The sequence below is a fragment of the Syngnathus leptorhynchus genome, chromosome 3, assembly GCF_054491065.1.
Source record: "Syngnathus leptorhynchus isolate UIUO chromosome 3, UIUO_Slep, whole genome shotgun sequence".
Lineage (NCBI taxonomy): Eukaryota > Metazoa > Chordata > Actinopteri > Syngnathiformes > Syngnathidae > Syngnathus > Syngnathus leptorhynchus.
Genome location: NC_141197.1, coordinates 1,636,691 through 1,656,034, shown reverse-complemented (window position 1 = coordinate 1,656,034; position 19,344 = coordinate 1,636,691). Strand labels below are relative to the sequence as shown.

Genomic DNA, 19,344 nt, shown 5'->3' with positions numbered 1-19,344 from the left:
TAATATTTGGATAGATTAGGGAGTAATAGAGCATCACAGTTGTTTTTCTGTCCAAAGTATGCCGTAGTTTGCTCAAAATACCAGTATTCCTAGCAATTTTAGAAGATATTGTACTAATATGAGGTTTCCAGCATAGTTTGTCATCAATTAATATGGCCAGAAATTTGACAGATGAAGATAGAAAAATTAACTTATTGTCAATAAAGACCGCTACGTCTTTGTTGCCCAAACAACTTCTCCATCTATTTTACATGAAACATTTCACAGATATACAAAACGTTCATAGAAGTGAGAAAAAAAAGTGAAACCTGGTGATAACTGCATTTATTATGTTTATTCAAATGAAATATATTAAAAAGAATAAGTAGTAACACTACAGCGATGGTTCAGCAAGGTGATTAGGGTGATTCCGTTTCTCTCTTGCACATTCACATTTTGTTCGAAGTTACAGCCATTTGTGTGTGAAGACAGGTACTGACAAGATCTTCATCTGTGAGCTGTGCTTTGATCTGGTTGTCAGGTGGGAGTAATTTGCCAAGATGGTGTCCTGTGGTGATCCCATAGGCATTGGACTTTTGCTCCTTCTTCACCTTTGACTGAAGTAAGAACCCCTTTTCAAAGCTGAGATCAAACCACTCACATGGGGCAAAAGTCAGACACTTTTCAGCCAGCAGTCCTTTGAGACGCATACACCACTCCTTTAGCATCGCCGTTCGATGCACAGCAAGGCAGTGAGCTGGGCCCCAGAAAATCTGAGGAGCAAGGACCTGAAATCCACAGAAGTGCAGCGTGCCATTCTGGAGGGGGGGAAAAACAAAAAGAGGTGAAGCAGACACAGGAATCCCACGGCGACTGCATAGTTATGATTCCCCTAAAAAAATATACAATTACTGTCTTCTGTTTGACATGCTGTGTGAGTAGCGCTAACTGCAATTCATCCTCACCTGTAGAGGCCACAGTGTGACGTTAATGTCTCCGTTTATGCCATCTGGGCGAAACATTGATTCTGTAGCTCCAGTTGTAAAAGATAACATTGCTTTCTTGTTCTTAGGGGAAACATCAAATCATGTTTATTGGCAGACAGTTGTGCTGGACCGGATCTCTAAAGTGACTTCAATCCTAAAACTAAAAATGTATCTTCATCTTAATTTATTGAGTTGATCACAATAGGCTATGAAATGTAACGGATTCAAAGTTGATCATAGAAGCTGTTATGTAATTACATAAATAGAGAAATTTGAAAAATCTCTCTACATATTTACACACTCACATTCACACACATGCACGCACGTATGTGTCGTGCACACACACACACACACACACACACACACACACACACACGATTCTAAATTCACAATTCTTTGTAAAGTACTCTAATTGCTCCTCTGAGACGCACCTTGAAAATACCATTGTTGTACATCTTTTCCAGGGAGAAAGCAAAGCCCTGAGTTAGCACTCGGTCCATCCATCCCTTCATGATGGCAGGTACACTGAACCAGTATAAAGGAAACTGAAGAAAGACATTACAATATCATTTTTGGTTAAATCATTTTTCTTACCTTTTGCAAAATGTTCAAAGCAAAGTTTTTTTTTAAACACTTTGCAGGTACTTTAACATGGTTTTGTCAAAATATTACAAGATCAATACAATATTGCACTCATATACTGTATAACAAAACCAATTTTTTTCAATCTCGCCTGCATTAGCCTATTTAGGGGTTGGTCCTGTCTCTTGCCATTAAGAATGAAACAACCACAGATTGTGTGATAATAGTTGACCTCGTTGGTTTGAGTTATCTCAAGTGACCCCTGACCTGGAAGATGATGAGCTCAGCCGCTTCTACTTTGCGTTGTTCGGCCACGATGTCGTCACTTAGGCAACCTGCCTTGCAGGCGTGCATTGTCTCCTCTCCATATTGGAAAAGTTCTGAGTTCTTTAAATCACCTGCACAATAACATCATTGTCAATACTGAATTAAAGTGATAGGTTTTATTTGTTCTAGCTGCAATTACTTTGAATGTGTCCATAGTGTCAAGCAGTATTCATACCCCTTGAACTTGTTCCCAATTTTGATCTTACTATCACAAACATGAATATGGTTCATACTTTACATGTGATATTCCAAAACAAAAGAGTCAAGCTCAACAAAAAACCATATACAGTTTCCAAAGTTCAAAGGAATATAAATTTGAAACGTGTGGTGTGCATTTGTACTCTGAAACCCCTAATTACAATCCACTGCAATTAATTGCCTTGCAAAGTCACCTTTAAAAATAAAGAGTCCACTTATGTGCAATTTACTCTCTCTGTGAATACACTTGTTCTTTGAAGGCATCACCGGTTTCTTCGATGACACTGGTGAACAACAGCATCACGACGACTAAGGGACTCATGGCACAGGTCAGCGACAAAGTTGTGTAGAAGTTTAAAGCATGGTTTGATTCCCAAAAATATCTTGAGCTTTTAACATCTCAAGGAGAATCTCCAAAACATAATGTATACGTAAAGCCAGAGCTACAATGGAATGGTTCAGAATCAAAGAATATGTCCAGTCAAACTCCAGGCCTAAATTCCACTGCTCATTGAACTTGAAACTTGATTTTTTGGGCAAATAACAGGCAAAAAATTCCCAGTATCAAGATGTGCAAAGCTGGGCGAGACATCACCCAAAAAATTTGCAGCTGTAATTACAGCAAAAGATGAATTTCAAAGTATAAACAAATGCACACCACATTTTGAAAATTTTGATATCCGTCGCGTGTATGCTACCTTTGTGTTGGTTGATCACATAAAATTACAATAAGACATTAAAAATTATTGTTGTAAGGTGGCAAGATGTGGAAAGGGGTATGACAAAGACTTTCAAGCCACTCCATCTTGACATGTAGTTTCCTTTTTGGTGGAAATGAAAGTGTAGAGGCAGTAGGCTATCTCAACCTGTAAGAAGAACTTTGGCTTTGAGGGTCATAATTTACATCTTGCTGCAGACTATAATTAAATAAATTGCTGGACAAATCCTCACTTCTGCTCACTGGCAGTTGTCAGTCTGACATTCCATTGAGGAGAGCTCACCAATTATGTCGCTTCTTGTGGCGGCGGCTTTGAAGTTCATAGCATAAAGGTCTGATACGATGACCTGGTAGCCTTGCTTTGATAGCTCCTTAGTAGTCTCATCCCGGACTGCTTCGTTGAATGAGCCCAAGCTCTGGTGGGCGTACACGATCAGGACCGTTTTCTGAGCTGTGACACACACGCACAAACACAAAAGCATCCATCTTAGGTAGCGCTTTCCCTTTTCAAGTTACGGTCAACTGGAGTCTATCCCAGCTGAACAAAGACTTCACCCTGGATGTGGGCTGAACAATTAATGAAATTCAAATTGACACTGCAATATTGTAGAATGCACCCCCCCCCCCCCCTCCAAAGAACTACAACAATCTTTCCATCATATCTGTTGGTCCTTAAGTTTATATTTTATTTATTTATGTTGTGTGTATCCAGATCAGGGGTCAGCAACCTTTTTGACACTGACCGCTACATTTTGGGTACTGATTATTGCAAAATTTGATTCATACTCCTGGGATAATATATATATATGCTCAAGTTATCTTTATTCTTGTTAGACTTATTAATGATTTCAATTCATATGACATTTTTTTTTAGAGATTTTTTTGCACCTCTTTGGAGTCATCCAAATACACACATTTTCTTCGCATGATAAGGAAAATTTGTGTGGCAAGTTACAATATAAATGGAATAAGTTCATCAAGGTTATCATTTGCATAACTGCATCATATTGAGGAATTTTTAATCAATATTTTGGCTAAAATACATGAAATGGTAAGTTTTTATGAACAAGTGCCAGTATCATATGCTGCCTTTCTTGGCTACTCCAAACGACAACAACAAAAATAAATACTGTCACTCGCTCAACTTGTAAGGTTACTTGTGCAGTAGGTTTACAAAAGCAAAACCCCAAAGATGCCTCATTTCCAAAGGATTAATTTGAGTTTGTTTTTGAGTTTGTTTTATCTCACAGGCGTCAGAATGAAGAAACAAGAACATTCCTTTGTGGGTACAGCACATGATCTGCAGCTGAATATCATGCTGGGCACCAAAGCTACATTTTTCTAACATGTTTTATTTACTAATTAAGACAAGCACATTGACTTGGGTCTTTGTATTTAAAAAGTAGATGTTGTTAAAACATGGTAGTAAAATGTGTTCACTAGACAATAAAACTGCACAATGAAGAATATTTTAACTGATAAAGCTTCTGCGGATGCAATTTACATTATTGCACAATATCACCAGCCCACACAAACATGCCAAGTAATTCAAAATGATATTGACGATTGCTCCAACAATGGTAAGTCATGACTTACGCCCAAGCGCTTCTGCTTCAAAGACGTGACAGTCTTCTGCTGCTTGCTGCTGTTCATCCACCAAATGATTTTCCTCAGGGGCAATATCCATGTTGTTTGCTGGATCAGTTTGTCCTGTGGGTCAGCTTCTTGTGCCTTTTATACATCCTCAAACCCTCTTTGCGTGACAAACATGGTCAGATTGGAGATGAGGTGGAGCAAACGTACCCCAGACTTGGAGCTATGTACAACACTGCAAGACCGGTTTATTTTTTTTTCTTTCTTCTTATTCTTAAGGGAGGAGGAAGCGTAAGTGTGTGTGCGTGCGTGCTGTGTGTGTGCAATTTAGTCTGGCTGTGGAGTCACTGGTGCAGGTAAATAAGATTGGTTTCACTTGGCCTGGAAAAGAATGTATGGGACACTTTCAAGGGATTATCCGACAGGCATCATGTGGGCTGAAAGACTTTAATCCGACTTAATTTTACTTTGTGTGAAGTAAAATTGAAGAAGGGCGTCCATTTGCTAAAGCAATTCAATCTTGTCGCTTTCTATAATGTCACCGGTCTGCAGAAACTGTCAGACTACTTTGAGTTTGGCCATACTGCAACTGAAATGATCAGTATTTTAAATTTGAGGATTTCACGTTACATTCCACACCAACAAACAAAATAAATTGATTCATGAAAATAGTATATTTACTCTGGAATACAAATATTGAAATAATCTAAAAGTCATGTTTCTGATTTGTAAATTTGGTTTCAAGTAATGTGTGAACCTATGCCAATTATAGTGCAATAAACATTATTTTCTTATCATGTGGCTTTCTTAAGCTTGTTTATGAAATATCAAGAACAATGACAATAACCAAGTGGCATAAATGCTACTAATAATTTTTTAACATGATGTTTTTTCCATATCTTCCGAAAACTGCTGTGTTGCTGCCACTCATACACCGTTCCTGGGTGTCAAGGTTCCTGACTGTCAGACATTTACCTTTAGCCTGGCAGTCTGGAATGTGGTAGGAATGTTACTTGGTCACATCTGCCATCTACTGATCAAGCCTTGCTCACACTTCCCCTCAAAAAGAAATGTATGGAATCCTACAGAGGATAATGGCATGATTGTAATCATGATTACTATACATAATAAATATATATAAAATGATCCTATAAAAAGACTTTACAGCTTGATACCAAGCTACTCTAAAAGAGCACAGATTTTACACATTGAATTGGAAGAAAACACTTGTGTAATTAATCTGAAAAAGAAACCGTCACAGCAAAAAAACAGACTGTAAAACTAAAACAGAGATGATGCCAAAACTGTACAACCCCAAAATGACTACTTGTTACAACTGTTGTGTTCACGGGCCACATATAATGATGTGGGGGCCGTATCTGGCCCCGGGTCCTTGAGTTTGACATCTGTGGTGTAGGGGTACACTTGCTTGTTTTGCGTGCCGACACCGTGAGTTCGATTCCCACGTATGACGGTGCGAATATTTGTGTGTGTGTGTGTGTGTGTGTGTGTGTGTGTGTGTGTGTGTGTGTGTGTGTGTGTGTGTGTGTGTGTGTGTGTGCGCGTGTGTGACAAAAAAAATGTAATGAGTGTTTTGCAGCAGTGTCATGACGCTTTTAACCACGTTAAAATGCTAACGCCTCACCTGAACCTGAGCTTGTCAACCGGTGGTCTGCGGCTATCTAGTGGTTTGTGACGGTATTGCAGGTCGTCCGCAAAATTGGAAATGGAAAATAATTGTAACGTTTTTAAAAATAAAATTGATTTATTGTTTGGACTTGATTCATTTTCCAGCAATTTTTGTGAATCATTTACCTATCCAATTTATGTCAAATGTAGCCTAGATACTCAAAATAAGCATACAGATTTTAAATAAATGGCCTGAATAGATCTATCCTTCTTCTGTGCAAAATAAAATGGTATTCCGCCAAAGCAGTTGTCCCCGAGTTGCTTCTTGATTATAATTATGGTCCCTTGAACAAAGCCAGTTTAAAATCCCTGCATCAGGCCAAAAACTACCGATGTTGTCCACATGGCGCCGCCATAATCAACGACATTGCACGTCCAACTTTCCACTGCAAGTCCAACTGAATACTATTACAACAATTTGCATTGAAATAGAATCAAATTGGATCATTATACTATATATTGTTCTGATAGAGCAAAAACTATATATTAAAGTGATATTCGCCCAAAGTCAGCTGGGATAAGTTCCAGACTGCGTCACTGATGACCACTGCAGGCTTGAAATGGAACGACAAGTAGAGCTGTGTTTATGTTCATTTGTCTGTTTTTACAATACAGCCCTAATGATTCTAATATCTGCTATGTTTTAAATGTTCCTATCTCCTTGGATGTGCTAAACTTAAACTGAAAGCTGCCATAGTATGAAGTAACTTTAGATACAGTGGCAAAGACACAACACTGTCAATGCCGCCGTCGTAAACAACTACGAGCCCTACACAATTCAAACAAGTGTGTGCAAAGACAAACTTAAACCAAATTGAGTGTGTGTTGCTTCGTTGGTAGCTTCTTAAACAAAACTGCAGTGAATTTGGCTAACATTTGCATCAAAGCTCGATAGCGGTCAGCATGGTGTGAGTCAGTAAGCAAAGAATCTTATATTTCTAACATGTTTCTTCTAATACCATGGTAACAATCGACCGATATCTAATGTAAGGTATGTATTTTATAAATCTGTGTGATTTAAGACTACTGAAGTATTACAGCATATAAACATTGAAAATTAAGATATGGACCTTATGTTTTCTTACATTGCTCAGCATTAAAGAGTACCTTTCAACAAAGTGTTCAAAAGAAACTTTCTCCGCGGGCCTGAGGTTCTCCGGCAGGCTATTCCAAAAACGGGGGCCGTATACCGTAATTTTCGGACTATAAATCGCGGTTTTTGTCATAGTTTGGGTGGGGGCGACTTATGTGATTTTTTTTCACAAATTTTAAAAATTCAAAAATCCGCGATGTAGTGAAACAGCGATAAACCAACCGCGATGTAGCAAGGGATTACCGTCATTGGAACTGCAAGTGATGTCACCCGTGCCGCGCGGCGGTTGTTTACATAAAGGGCTAAAGATTCGATCACAGGATGACGAAGATGACGAAGGGCCCCACGTACTACCGTCATCATTAGCGGCTTTGTTTGTAAGTGACACAGAGGACGAAGAGTTTGAAGGATTTAAGGATTTGGAGTGACACAGAAGGTTTGAAAAACTATTATGGCTTTTACGCACGCCCGGTCCTTCTCGACGGGAGCTCTCTTTCACCTCCGTGGATGGAAGTTGTGGGCCGGCGCTCAGCCGGGTAGCTGTCCGGGGACGGTGGATGGGGCTCGGACATGGCTTTTACGCACGCAAGCTCCTATTCTATGGAGCTCTCTTCCACCTCCGTGGCTGGAAGTTCAGTAGTTGTTGGCTCGTTTAACTCTTGTTTTGTTAAATAAAGAGCCATTTACCAAACCCACGTCTTTCCTGGTACTTTGTTAACGCTACAATATAGTTATATACTAGATCTCTGCAGCGCACGCGCGGCGTTGTTGACATAAAGAACGAGAAATGTGATCGATGGATTTAATGATTTGGAGTGACACAGATGGTTTGATAATATCAAAGTCAAAGTCAAAGTCTGCTTTATTGTCAATTTCTCCACATGTTAAGACACACAAAGAGATCGAAATTACGTTTCCCACCGTCCCACGGTGACTAGACACATTACACAACACATACAAGCAAATAGCACAAAGAGTAAAAACGAATAGACAAGAGGGATGAATAAGTAATAAGCAAATAACCTAATAAATAACAATAAATAAATAAATAAATAGGCAAATAAGAGGAACAAAATGGAGCAAGCGTGCATACAGCAGACAGCCAGAATATAGCGCAAAAGAACAGGACGTCATGTAGCAGAGGGTGGAGGGAATTCAGGATCCGGACAGCTTGGAGTACGAAGGTGTCTCTGAGTCTGGTGTGGCGCATACACGGCATTGTTTACATAAAGCACGATCGATTGATTTAATGAATTGGAGTGACACAGATGGTTTGATAAAAGTGTTATTTATGTAATACTTACTTGAATAACTCTGAATGTTACGTCAGGCCCGTTCTCAGATCCTCGTTTGTGTATATGTCATGTTAGCATACTGTATCGTTTAGCCTGTTGTTGCTGGTTCATGTCTGTTTTTGGTGTTGGATTTCGACCAATAAATTTGCCCCAAAAGTGCGACTTATACTCCGGTGCGACTTATATATGGTTTTTTTTCACTTTATTGTGCATTTTATGGCTGGTGCGACTTTTAGTCCGAAAATTACAGTAACTGGAATGATGCTTCCAGTGTGTGTGTGTGTGTGTGTGTGTGTGTGTGTGTGTGTGTGTGTGTGTGTGTGTGTGTGTGTGTGTGTGTGTGAGTGTGTGTCCTGACCTTTGGGATAAAAGGACCTATTATGAAAATTTCAGTTTTGTTCTGGTTGAGCTGGAGAATGTTCTCAGCCATCCAGGATCAGAAAGTACACTACCGTGAGCGTAAGCACCAGTACGAGTGGGAAGATCAGGAAACACGGTCGGCTCAGGAGCACAAAGGGGGCGTGACTGTTCACAACATTATGAATCGGCAAGGTTTAAATACGCAAAGTTAACAAAACTAACAGGTGACAGTGAATGGCTGATTGTGCGACACAGAGGCAGGGAACGGCAAGAGGAAACACTTATGTTTTAACATCTGTGTCAGACAAACAGAATATGACAATGGCGCGTATCATAATGAAATACAACATATTAACAATATACAGTGTACACTTATCACATCGTCGCCGCTCCTCGGTGTTGCCGATTGCCACGTGGAGTGGAGATTATGCACGCCTTCTCGTAGCCTTGTGTGTCAAATTGCTGTAGGGTAACCAGATTTGGCTTTCTGAAAAGAAGGCCACCTTTTTTTTTTTTTTTTTTTTTTTTTTTTAGCAAGGGTGGGGAGTGATCATCGATGTATCGGTGTATGTTATGACACAAATGACAGGGTGTCTGTATAACAATTGCATTTATTGGTCCGAATAACACAAAACAACATACTAAGTACAATAAGAAAGACATATTTGGTCGCCCTGCTCCGTCCCCATCCGTGACACTAAATAATTTAAATGTATGTTCTTTTTATTCTAATTCAACAAAGTAATGTAGATGATGTTCCCATTTTGTGCGAGTGAAAAATAGCTTTTCTTCATTGCTGCACTCCTCCCTCATAGCTGTTCATGGGATGCAAACAAACATGTCGAGTCTTGTACATATGGAAGAGGTTCCAACAGATAACAGAGCTGCTTTTCTGCTGAAAAACAGAAAGATAAAAAAACAAAAACTAGTCCTGACCAATATACGTATTCATTTGTGATTTGTTTTTTCCCCCATCTTGGCGATGATGATCATGTACAGTGTACACAGTCAACATAAAGTTACTTGCCTGCTATTCAGTGGTTGTTTGCAAAGCAATGGCAGTTATGAGGTGTGTTGCCTGATTTACAGACATGCAGGTTCATCAAGTTAAAGACGAGTCAAAGCACATTTTTAAAATTCACAAAAGGAAACTGCTTTGTTTGGTGTCATGAGGACTGTGGGTTGTCCTAGTGAAAGTCAAAGGTGTTTAATAAAACCTCCTCTATTCTTTGCTGCACTTACATGTAGTCACACTACAGGAATGTATTTTCATTGTCCACATAAGAGTAACTTTTGTACATTTCCACAATGCTAACAGTACATTTTTGTTATAGAAAGTGCATATTCAGCAAATTTCTTCACAAAATGTTGTGATGAACAGTTTTAGACTGTCAACAACACATAAAGTAGTCAGGACATTATTTTCTGGGATAAATTGATCACTAACTAACTCAGTAGATGAGGATACACATGCCAATAACTATTTGCTACACTACACTAGGGACCAGACTCCTCCCAAAAAAAAGAGATATTAATAGGACCAGGAAAGCCAAGGCCATTCCATATCTGACCAGCAAATACAGCGTGTTCATGACAGAATTATCAAACGTTAGTGAATTGGCAGGTGTGAAGAGAGGGAAGGTGAATGCAATGTAAAAGGAAGGTTAATTAGTTTGCCTTATTTGGAGTGACAGCAATGAAATTTAACCAGCAATAGTGCAATACAATTAGTGCAATGTGGTAAATACTGAAATGTTAACAAAGTAAACCTAATATGCACAGTATATGAAAGTGGTATGAAACATTATAAAAAGAAACAATTGTAGTTAGTTTTTGAACATATTCATATGATGTAAGCTAAAATGGATTTTTTACTGGCACATGCACAAGTCAATACCACATGGCATTATGGGGAAAATGCGGTGTTTGTAGCATTTAGCTCTAAGTAAATGATTACATATTTGCAAATGTGTTCGAAAGTATTCGCGAGTATGTTTGAACGTATTTGCCAGTCAGAAGGTTTTCAACCGGCAGCTGTACGTCTCCATACATAATAGCTTTATTGCACATCAAGAGATCTCTCTCTTGGAAAGATAATTGAGGTGATACAGATAATAAATAGTGATTCCTCTTTAACGTGCGCAATGTAACACATATTGAGAAAACAGAGGTAAAACCAAAAAACACGTCCCACTCTGGAATATAATAGTTTGAGTCATACTTCATCACATCAGCAGGCCTTCCCTGCTTGTTGTAAATCTTTCCAAATCCACTTGAGATCAATATGTTCATCTAAAGTGATGGCGATAAGGCTGGAATAAACACAAGCATCGTATGGCACAGGAGAGAACTGGAAGTATTGCCAATCTGGAGGGTCTGTGGGAGAAATGCCCAGGTATTCCATGCACAACCCTAAATGCACGTCTTCAAGGTAAATGGATTTCACATATCTGGAAGCTTCCACAAGCTTTTTAGGCAGGTCCATAGACAAAACATAACCTAGGCCCAGGACATAAAATGGGTACGTTGCTTTTGGGTAAAGATCCTCTGGGACATACCACTTGGAAGTGGGATTTCTCAGAACCTCTGCTTCTTTGGCGACATGTCCAGTCATGTAGTTTGTTTTTGGTGCATTTAACAACATGGAAATGAGATTTGGCACATTGAGGTACACGTCAGAATCAATCTTCATGGCGTAAGGGGCGCCGGAGCAGTAGGAGTTAAGCCACTCGAGCATCACCATGGTTTTGATGGTCAGGTTATTGTAGGAGTCGAGAAAATCGCTCTGGATCAGGTCTCCGTGTTCCTTGCTCTCTTGCTGCAACTCTTCTTCAAGCTGTTTGATAGGCTCCTCGCTATGCAGCCCCAGCAGAAAGAAAACATTGACCACCTTCCCCAACACCACACTTTCCCCTCCCCAGGTGCTGCGGATAACGTCTCGATGACGTCTGTTGTGGGGTGCCACGGGAACTATCAGTGTCACAAAAGGTTTCTGCTCCGCACATTTGTTTGGCTCGTTTATAATAAAGTGATACTCGGAAGGGTAAGCCACGACGTATTGGATTTGGCCTACAGCCAGCGGTTGGTTTTCTCCAACCTGCTGAATTGCAAAGTGACTTCCTTCACTTGATAGTCCAGTTTTGACGCCTTCCCTCTGACTTCCCAAAACTGTGGCAGAGGGAGAAACTCCCATGACAGAAATGTTGCCACTGCGTAGACCTTTCAACCCAGTCCACCATTTTCTTGCACTATATTGCATCCACCAATGAGGTCCCCAGTCACTTGCACTGTCCTTTACGTTTACGCTGTAATAAAACAAAATTACTGCCAGCGCCAATATGAAGAGAAGGCAGTGAGGTCGTGCAGTACGCATGTGTACGCAACATCGCCTGTGTTGCCTGCCATCCAGCGTTCCCTGCCTGATGGATGAGAGAGACAAATATTAAAAGACCCAAGTATTTTACACTCTTTATTGTAGTGGCATTGTGAATTGACAGCAACTTCTAATGGCAAGCGTGAACGGATCAGAATCTGTCATTTTTGTTGCATTGACTTGACCCCATCAGAGATTCTTGCGGTTCACCAATAATAGACTCTGGACAGTAATTGCTTCGCTCCATGACGTAGCCGTGGGCAGTATCTTATCGTCTGAATAAACATTAACTCTGGTTTATGATAATGAGCAGGGAGAGAATAAGTGACACATCATTAGGTGACACATTTGAATCATTTTCAGCAATGATGAGGTACTGTCACGGCCACTGAGGTAACAATCAAACCATCTTGGCACAGTGCGACTCTCGTAAAGCAGAACAAAACATCTTGTCATATAAAACTTGTAATACGTCATTTTTAACTGAAGTTGCAGTCGTGTCCTTGTCAGAAGCCAGATTGATGGGATTTAAAATTGTTGACACATTTTGAAATGTTTTCATTGCTCATTTATGAAATAATTTAGCCAAGACAGATTGTCTGGGTAAATTATTAGTTTGAAAGCACATAAAAATGGGAGGACAAATGTGTAGATCGAGATAACAGACCACAGACTTTAACAATGTGAGAACACCAATTCTTGCATCTTATAACAGAATACATTTCAATCCCGCTTCCTACTAATGTAGCACTATAAAAATGTAGGGGGATGACAAAAAAAGGGGTCAGTCAATTCAGTCACATGTTGAACTGAACTCTGTTGCTTCAGCTTTGAGTCGATGATCAATCTCAAAGGATCTGAGTCATATCAGTATTTTCACAATAATAAAGATCTGATCATGTTTAAAGATCAAGGTACAGTCTTGTTTAGCTTAAACGCCAACCAAAACTACCTGTCTTCCTACTGTACTGTACGCAGAATGTAAATAAGTTTTATGTCACAATAAAATTGCAATTCTGAAATTGCAGTAACTATCCATCTATTTATACTACAGAGATGGGAAAAACCAAAAGGCCAGGAAGAACAGAGAAATAACATTAATCGTTGAGGAGCGTTATGATGACGGCTGTGGGAGTTTTAGTGCTGGCAGCTCTTGCACTTTATTGAAAATATATGTTGTAGAACTATCTGTGGCACACAATTTCATTTGATGATCAATAAATGCTGCATAGTAAATGTATTTACATAGTAAGTGTAACGTTGTTATTTAGCCGTATCTACTTGTAGTAATCATTTCATAAAATTGCTCATTGTCCTCAACAGTAAACAGTAATTTATTGAATATCAGAGAGACAGCTCTGTACGCAGAATTTTCCTTGCTGTGGTAAATATGAGGTAAAAAATGTTTAAAACCTAGCAAAGGAACTTTGGGCCGAATTTGGATTTGCTATTGGTAAGCATTAGGAGACATTTGTGATATGTTACGTCTGATGCAACCACCTACACGCACCAATCGAAAAAAAAAAAAAAAGAAATCTACATTCTGGTCATTCGGACCGACTAGCCTGTCTTTTTTTTTTTTTTTGCTATATAATCAGTGATCACTGATATGACTGAACATATGTGTCATTTAGATTACAACGTCATTATTTTTGTCTTATTTATTTTCTTACATTACACATTACACCAAATTTGTACTTTTCTACATCCTGTCTTTTTTGTTTTTGTTTTTTGAATATACTGTCTATATACTTCACTGTTCAAAATTCCACAAAAGAACAATGGACAACATTTCACTAACACTGTGTATACACACCTTTTTTCCCAAGTGGTCAAGTCAATCTCTAGCATTTTTATCCTCTCCTCACAATGAAGGTGTGTCTATATCCATTCCAAAAGGAGAGCTAAATAAAGCTCCGCTGAAAGATGAAAATAAAAAATGGAATGGTGTCAAACATGTGGACAGGTCTTTCACAAGGCTGCTGACAGTGAACCATGCAGGGTGTAATCACCAAGCATTGTAACATGAAAGCATTCCTTCTGTCTACGTGACTCACACTAATGGAGGAAACTTCCACAGGTTTTTGTTAACCTGGCAGCGAAGCCACACCTTTGTTTGCTCCACCTTTTCTTGCCACATTGCCATCATCTCTTCTCGAGGGAAAAAAAAGTCCACTCCGTGGTTAAACTATTACTTTGTTATAGCATGAACAACAGCCGAAACCATGGATTGTTACAAACTTTTAATCGAATTGGGCTCTTTTGAACTATGATTTCTTATTTCTAGTTTGGAGGAGGCGGGGACGGACGTGATGATCATATTATGATTAAGGACGGACTGACGACGACGCAAGGGCGCCCAGGTGACTGCTAGTCAGTATTCTCAAGCAGGAACAAATTGGACTAAGAAGACAGTATTTAGAGATTTGCTCATGTTAGAAAAAGACAACAATTAAGCCTAGAAGTCACAAAAACACAAATACATTTTGCTGTATCATCTATTGTTTTCAAAAATAAAACAAATAAAAGGGCGAAACACTTTCTGTGACTTTTGTAGGATGCTCAAGTTAAAGTAGATGTGCTGCTGAAGACAGGTGGAAAGACGTCTTCTTAACTTATTAATTTCTCTTATGATTTAAATCCTTATTTTTAAGGGTAGAATCAAATTTCGTCAATGCACAAATCGGGAAACAGTTTAAAGGTGATAGTAAACTATATGTAGAATTTCCCCTTGTGCTGCTCTGATACTCCCCCACACTTTGTATATGGGATAAGCTGAATAAATGTACTTTAAACCCAAAAAGGGTTACGTGTACTTAAATAATACACCTGCAGCGTGTGTCTATTTACTTTCAGGAGTGGAGCTCTGTTTATCACCATATCTGCAACACACTGACTCAATTTTATTTGCACAATGAGTTACTGATGCTAGTCTTTCTTTTTTATTGGGGTGTTTCCATTTGCAAAGTACGTACTAAAATCAATATTCCTCTGCCTGACTTCTACGTCATTCATCTGCTCTCTCATGCTCAGCCAGCTCCTACAGTAAATATTAGTTATCTCTCTGGTCCTGGGGTTTCATCTTACACACCAAGGAACATTAAGACATTGCTTCAACTGGCCATTCACATTTAATTTTTCACTCTGTTAAACCGAATGAATCTTTTGTCATTTGTTTTGATTAGTGTTTGCGAGTTATGTGTCAGGGTGGCACGGTGGGGCACTGGTTAGCACATCCGTCTCACAGTTTAGGGGTGCAGGGGTTTGATTCTGGCCTTCTTGTGTGGGATTTGCATGCTCTTCCGATGTCTGCGTGGGTTTCCTCTGGATACTCTGGTTTCCTCCCACGTTCCAAAAACATGCAAGGTAGACCGATTGACCGCTCCAAATTGTCTGTAGGTGTGATTGTGAGTATGGATGGTTGTTTGTCTCTGTGTGCCCTGCGATTGGCTGGCAACCAGTTCAGGGTGTACCCCTCCTAAAATCCTGATACAGCAAGGGGAGGCTATAGCACATTGGCAAACCTCATGAGGATGAGCGGTTCATAAAATGGAGGGATGGATGGAGGCTTTTACGGAACACCTTATCTGTTTATGTCAGCAATTTTGGTAAAAAATATTGTGGTATACGATATGCTAAGTAACTTATCTTGGACCCTGACTTTGATTGGTGGCTTAAACAAGTATATAAAAATAAAATAAAATAAAAAGTACTAGAATAAAAAAAATGTAATAAAATAAATAAAATAAAAAACAAAAACTCATCCAAAGGGGAAGTGCATCATGACTCATGGTGGGATGGTACGTTTGCCTGACTTATGTTTCCGCAGTGTGGGTTCAGTTCCCACTCAATGAAGGTTTGAATGAGAGTGAATGATTGACGTTGCGAGATGTGCCTTGTGGCACCAGTCCGACCAGTCCAAGATATATAGCCAGGAGAGGCTTGAAGCTCACCCGTAACCCTGAAGTGGTCAGAAAATGGATGGAAATACTTTACATGTTCAAAAGGAGTAAACAAATAATAAAAAAGTATTGCCTACTTATTTGTCATGATGGCAAACAGGAACAGAAAGTCGTTCAACTCAGGAGTGGGGAACCTACTATCATGAGCTGTATTTTGATTATTTTTTGATTTGTTTCATGTTTTGACAGGTTTATCCCGTGTCCCATAATTATGCCTCATCCTGCTTGTTAGGTTATCATTTGTACCTGTTCTCATCCGCCCCGTTTCTTGTTTCAACTAATCAGCTACTTCCAGTCACTCGTGTCGTGCCTCGATATGCTGTGGTTGTTTCAGTCGTCGTTGTTGTGTTTCCATGTCATGATAGGTTTTCCCTGTACTTTCTAGTCATGTTTTCTTTCCACGAGATTTTTTGTTGCTTTGTAATTTGATTTTGTTAATTCACTGGTTCTATTCTTCCAAGTGCATTGCCTTCTTTGTTTTCCCCCCAAAATTCTTTTGAGACCCGTCTTGCCCCCCCTCTTTACTTTATTTGGGTTCACATTGTACCACAAACTATGCAAACTCATCTACCTATTTTCGTGACACAAACAATCTTGGGATTTATTTGGACAGCAAATGCAGCATGTGAGAGTGACATTACCTGTCCTTAAAAGATTATTATGTGTCAATAGGCTGGAGGTTGATGCAAAACAATTGGCTAGCAATGCAAAAGGCAAACGTGTTTCTTTAAGTCATAAAATATGTTATAACTATAACTCTAAACTATAGTTGTGATAGAGTAATCAGTACAATTAGTGCAAAGTGGGATGTACAGTATTATTGACAGTGCTACCGTTAACGTTTCTGCTCTTCACAATTTCTTGTTCAATTATAATAAAGTTCAATTATAATAAAGGCACAATGTGTGAGCTTGGGCGCACAGGAACTGCCTGTTTTTTGCTTCCCTGCTGAGTTTAAATGTGACTCATTTCCTATGTGATTTATGTTCATTTGCCCCACCCCAACAACCACCACCAGATTTCACGGCCTTTATTTTAGTTCCCAAAAATGCAACTGCTTAGGTAATGTGTCTATTTACACAATAAAAAAATTAAAACATGTCCAACTTTCGAAAACATTTTATTGCAAAGCGGGTTGAATATTTTGGAACGAAACACGTAACATTACTTAGACACTATGTACTCGGTTCATGGATTATAAAAAAGGCAAATCCCCGTTATACAATGTAAATCTCAAATGTATAAATATATTACAAATAGTACATGATTTAATGAAATACATTTAATTTTCTGTTGTTATTTCATTTCATGGTCAAAATGCGGCATACACCCTCTGTCTCTGTTCCCTTTAAGAGGGGTGATGAAATACAAGTTGACGCCCCTTTCTGGTGTTACGCCTCTTTGAAATGGTTCGCTCCTTTCCATCACCACGCCCCCGTCTTGCGGTCTGCAGACAGATGCTATTGTGTTTTGGACTTTTTCCCCACAGTCCAGAGACTCAAAGTGACATGAGATGCTGTTACCTCTAAATGCGAATGGTACGGTCCATTATTAGTCATCGTCACATGACAAAGCGGTAGTGTTAAATTGGAAAGACGCACGAAATCTTGCACTTTTAATCCACAGTCCAAAACTCAAGATGATGTGCGGAGGGCTTGCTCAAGCAGTTAATGCCGACGAAGGGATCCAAAAACTATGCGACAAAGTGAGTAAGGAATTTGACACGATTGGTTTGAAAGTGCAACAAAAAACTATACTAACCAAAAACCAATGCCTTTCAGGTAAAGACTGATGCTGAGGAAAAAACTGGGAAGACTTTCGACGTCTTCATCGCCAAGAGTTACAAATCACAAGTTGTGTCTGGGACCAACTACTTCATCAAGGTAAGCTCGAAGCCAGCGAGAAAAAGCTGGTCGGCCGGACGTTTGATATTCCGTTTGTTTTAGGCACCATCTATTCATTACATGTCCTCAGGTGACATATCAGACAAGTCATCATAAATTAAAAAGATTTATTATTTTGAAAGCAGTAATTGATATAAATTGTATACTACAGCTTACTAAAGCGAAAAATGTGATGGTAACGATCATTATGGAGAAATAAGAGGCTTTGACGTCACAAAATTACTCTTAAATTGAACAAATATTCATCAAAATCAGATTGATGCCTCTATTACGATGTCACGAGTCCCCACCGGCTAACATATAGTTCACTTCCTTCTTTTTGTTACCCTTAATGAGTAGAACATTTAAAATGTAAATGGTTGAAGCAGTTGAGTGGCTCTTCTAAACATTTGTGTTCTCCTACTGTTGTAGGTGCACGTGGGAGGAGACGACCATGTCCACCTGCGCGTTTTCCAAAGTCTGCCATACGCTGGTTCAGCGATCAAGCTGGTTGACATCCAAGAGTCCAAGACACACGCAGATGCCATTGAGCACTTCTGAATAACAAACAGAAAGTCTCTCTATTTTTCCATTGACGGCCACTTTGGCACATTGGAATTGGTCTATTTTTGCAAATGCCTGAATAAACCTCAAATCTGATTTTTTTTATTTATTTTTGCCAGGCTTGATGGGAGTTTTTGTGCATTTTTAGACATTCAAAAACAGGGGTGTCAAACTGTTTTGTTGCGGGCCACATCATAATCATAGTTGCCTTCGGAGGGCCATTATGACCATCAACATAGTAATAACATAATAAGTTTTGAAACAAGAGACGAGTAAAAACTGTTCCATCCATCCATCCATTTTCTGAACCGCTTAGTCCCCACGGAGGTCACGGGCGAGCTGGAGCCTATCCCAGCCGTCATCGGGCAGTAGGCGGGGAACACCCTGAACTGGTTGCCAACCAATCGCAGGGCACACAGAGACGAACAACCATTTGCACTCGCGCTCACACCTAGGGACAATTTGGAGTGCTCAATCGGCCTATCAAGCATGTTTTTGGGATGTGGGAGGAAACCGAAGTGCCCGGGAAAAACCCACGCGGACACGGGGAGAACATGCAAACTCCACACAGGGAGGGCCGGAGGTGGAATCGATCCCGCACCCTCCTAACTGTGAGGCGGACGTGCTACCCAGTGCGTCACCGAGCCGCCCTAAAAACTTCCAATATTTAAAAAAGATGAACGGTAATAACAATTCGTAGCAATACCTCTGATTTGTTAAATGAAGACAATTTGTAATTTTA

General features: G+C 39.6%; 3 protein-coding genes across 3 annotated transcripts; 1 reads left to right on the top strand and 2 right to left on the bottom strand.

Annotated features, from left to right (window-relative positions):
* Positions 1 to 309: 309 nt before the first annotated feature.
* Positions 310 to 5,455, bottom strand: nqo1 (NAD(P)H dehydrogenase, quinone 1). Its single transcript, XM_085908403.1, has 7 exons — positions 5,359 to 5,455; positions 4,387 to 4,543; positions 3,074 to 3,241; positions 1,815 to 1,945; positions 1,397 to 1,510; positions 945 to 1,046; positions 310 to 797 (listed from the first exon to the last, which is right to left on the bottom strand). The coding sequence occupies exons 2-7, from the start codon at positions 4,475 to 4,477 to the stop codon at positions 429 to 431; spliced, it is 975 nt and encodes a 324-aa protein (XP_085764529.1). The 5' UTR covers positions 4,478 to 4,543; positions 5,359 to 5,455; the 3' UTR covers positions 310 to 428.
* A 3,258-nt stretch (positions 5,456 to 8,713) lies between these two features.
* Positions 8,714 to 14,224, bottom strand: LOC147058816 (beta-1,3-galactosyltransferase 1-like). The gene is made up of 2 exons (XM_085908651.1): positions 14,010 to 14,224; positions 8,714 to 12,239 (listed from the first exon to the last, which is right to left on the bottom strand). Exons 1-2 carry the CDS (start codon positions 14,042 to 14,044, stop codon positions 11,051 to 11,053), a joined length of 1,224 nt encoding a protein of 407 aa, XP_085764777.1. The 5' UTR covers positions 14,045 to 14,224; the 3' UTR covers positions 8,714 to 11,050.
* A 3,399-nt stretch (positions 14,225 to 17,623) lies between these two features.
* On the top strand, positions 17,624 to 18,711 carry LOC147058815 (cystatin-B-like). The gene is made up of 3 exons (XM_085907411.1): positions 17,624 to 17,860; positions 17,937 to 18,038; positions 18,471 to 18,711. The coding sequence occupies exons 1-3, from the start codon at positions 17,795 to 17,797 to the stop codon at positions 18,597 to 18,599; spliced, it is 297 nt and encodes a 98-aa protein (XP_085763537.1). The 5' UTR covers positions 17,624 to 17,794; the 3' UTR covers positions 18,600 to 18,711.
* Positions 18,712 to 19,344: the final 633 nt, after the last annotated feature.

Coding starts and splice junctions, on each gene's coding strand:
- nqo1 (XM_085908403.1), bottom strand. CDS start 4,477: ATGGATATTGCCCCTGAGGAAAATCATTTGGTGGATGAACAGCAGCAA. Junction 1,946..3,073: donor CACAAGAAGCGACATAATTG/GTGAGCTCTCCT, acceptor GTTATTGTGCAG/GTGATTTAAAGAACTCAGAA. Junction 1,047..1,396: donor ACAACAATGGTATTTTCAAG/GTGCGTCTCAGA, acceptor GTTTCCCCTAAG/AACAAGAAAGCAATGTTATC.
- LOC147058816 (XM_085908651.1), bottom strand. CDS start 14,044: ATGCTAGAGATTGACTTGACCACTTGGGAAAAAAG. Junction 12,240..14,009: donor TTGACCACTTGGGAAAAAAG/GTGTGTATACAC, acceptor CTCATCCATCAG/GCAGGGAACGCTGGATGGCA.
- LOC147058815 (XM_085907411.1), top strand. CDS start 17,795: ATGATGTGCGGAGGGCTTGCTCAAGCAGTTAATGCCGACGAAGGGATC. Junction 17,861..17,936: donor TCCAAAAACTATGCGACAAA/GTGAGTAAGGAA, acceptor AATGCCTTTCAG/GTAAAGACTGATGCTGAGGA. Junction 18,039..18,470: donor GGACCAACTACTTCATCAAG/GTAAGCTCGAAG, acceptor CTACTGTTGTAG/GTGCACGTGGGAGGAGACGA.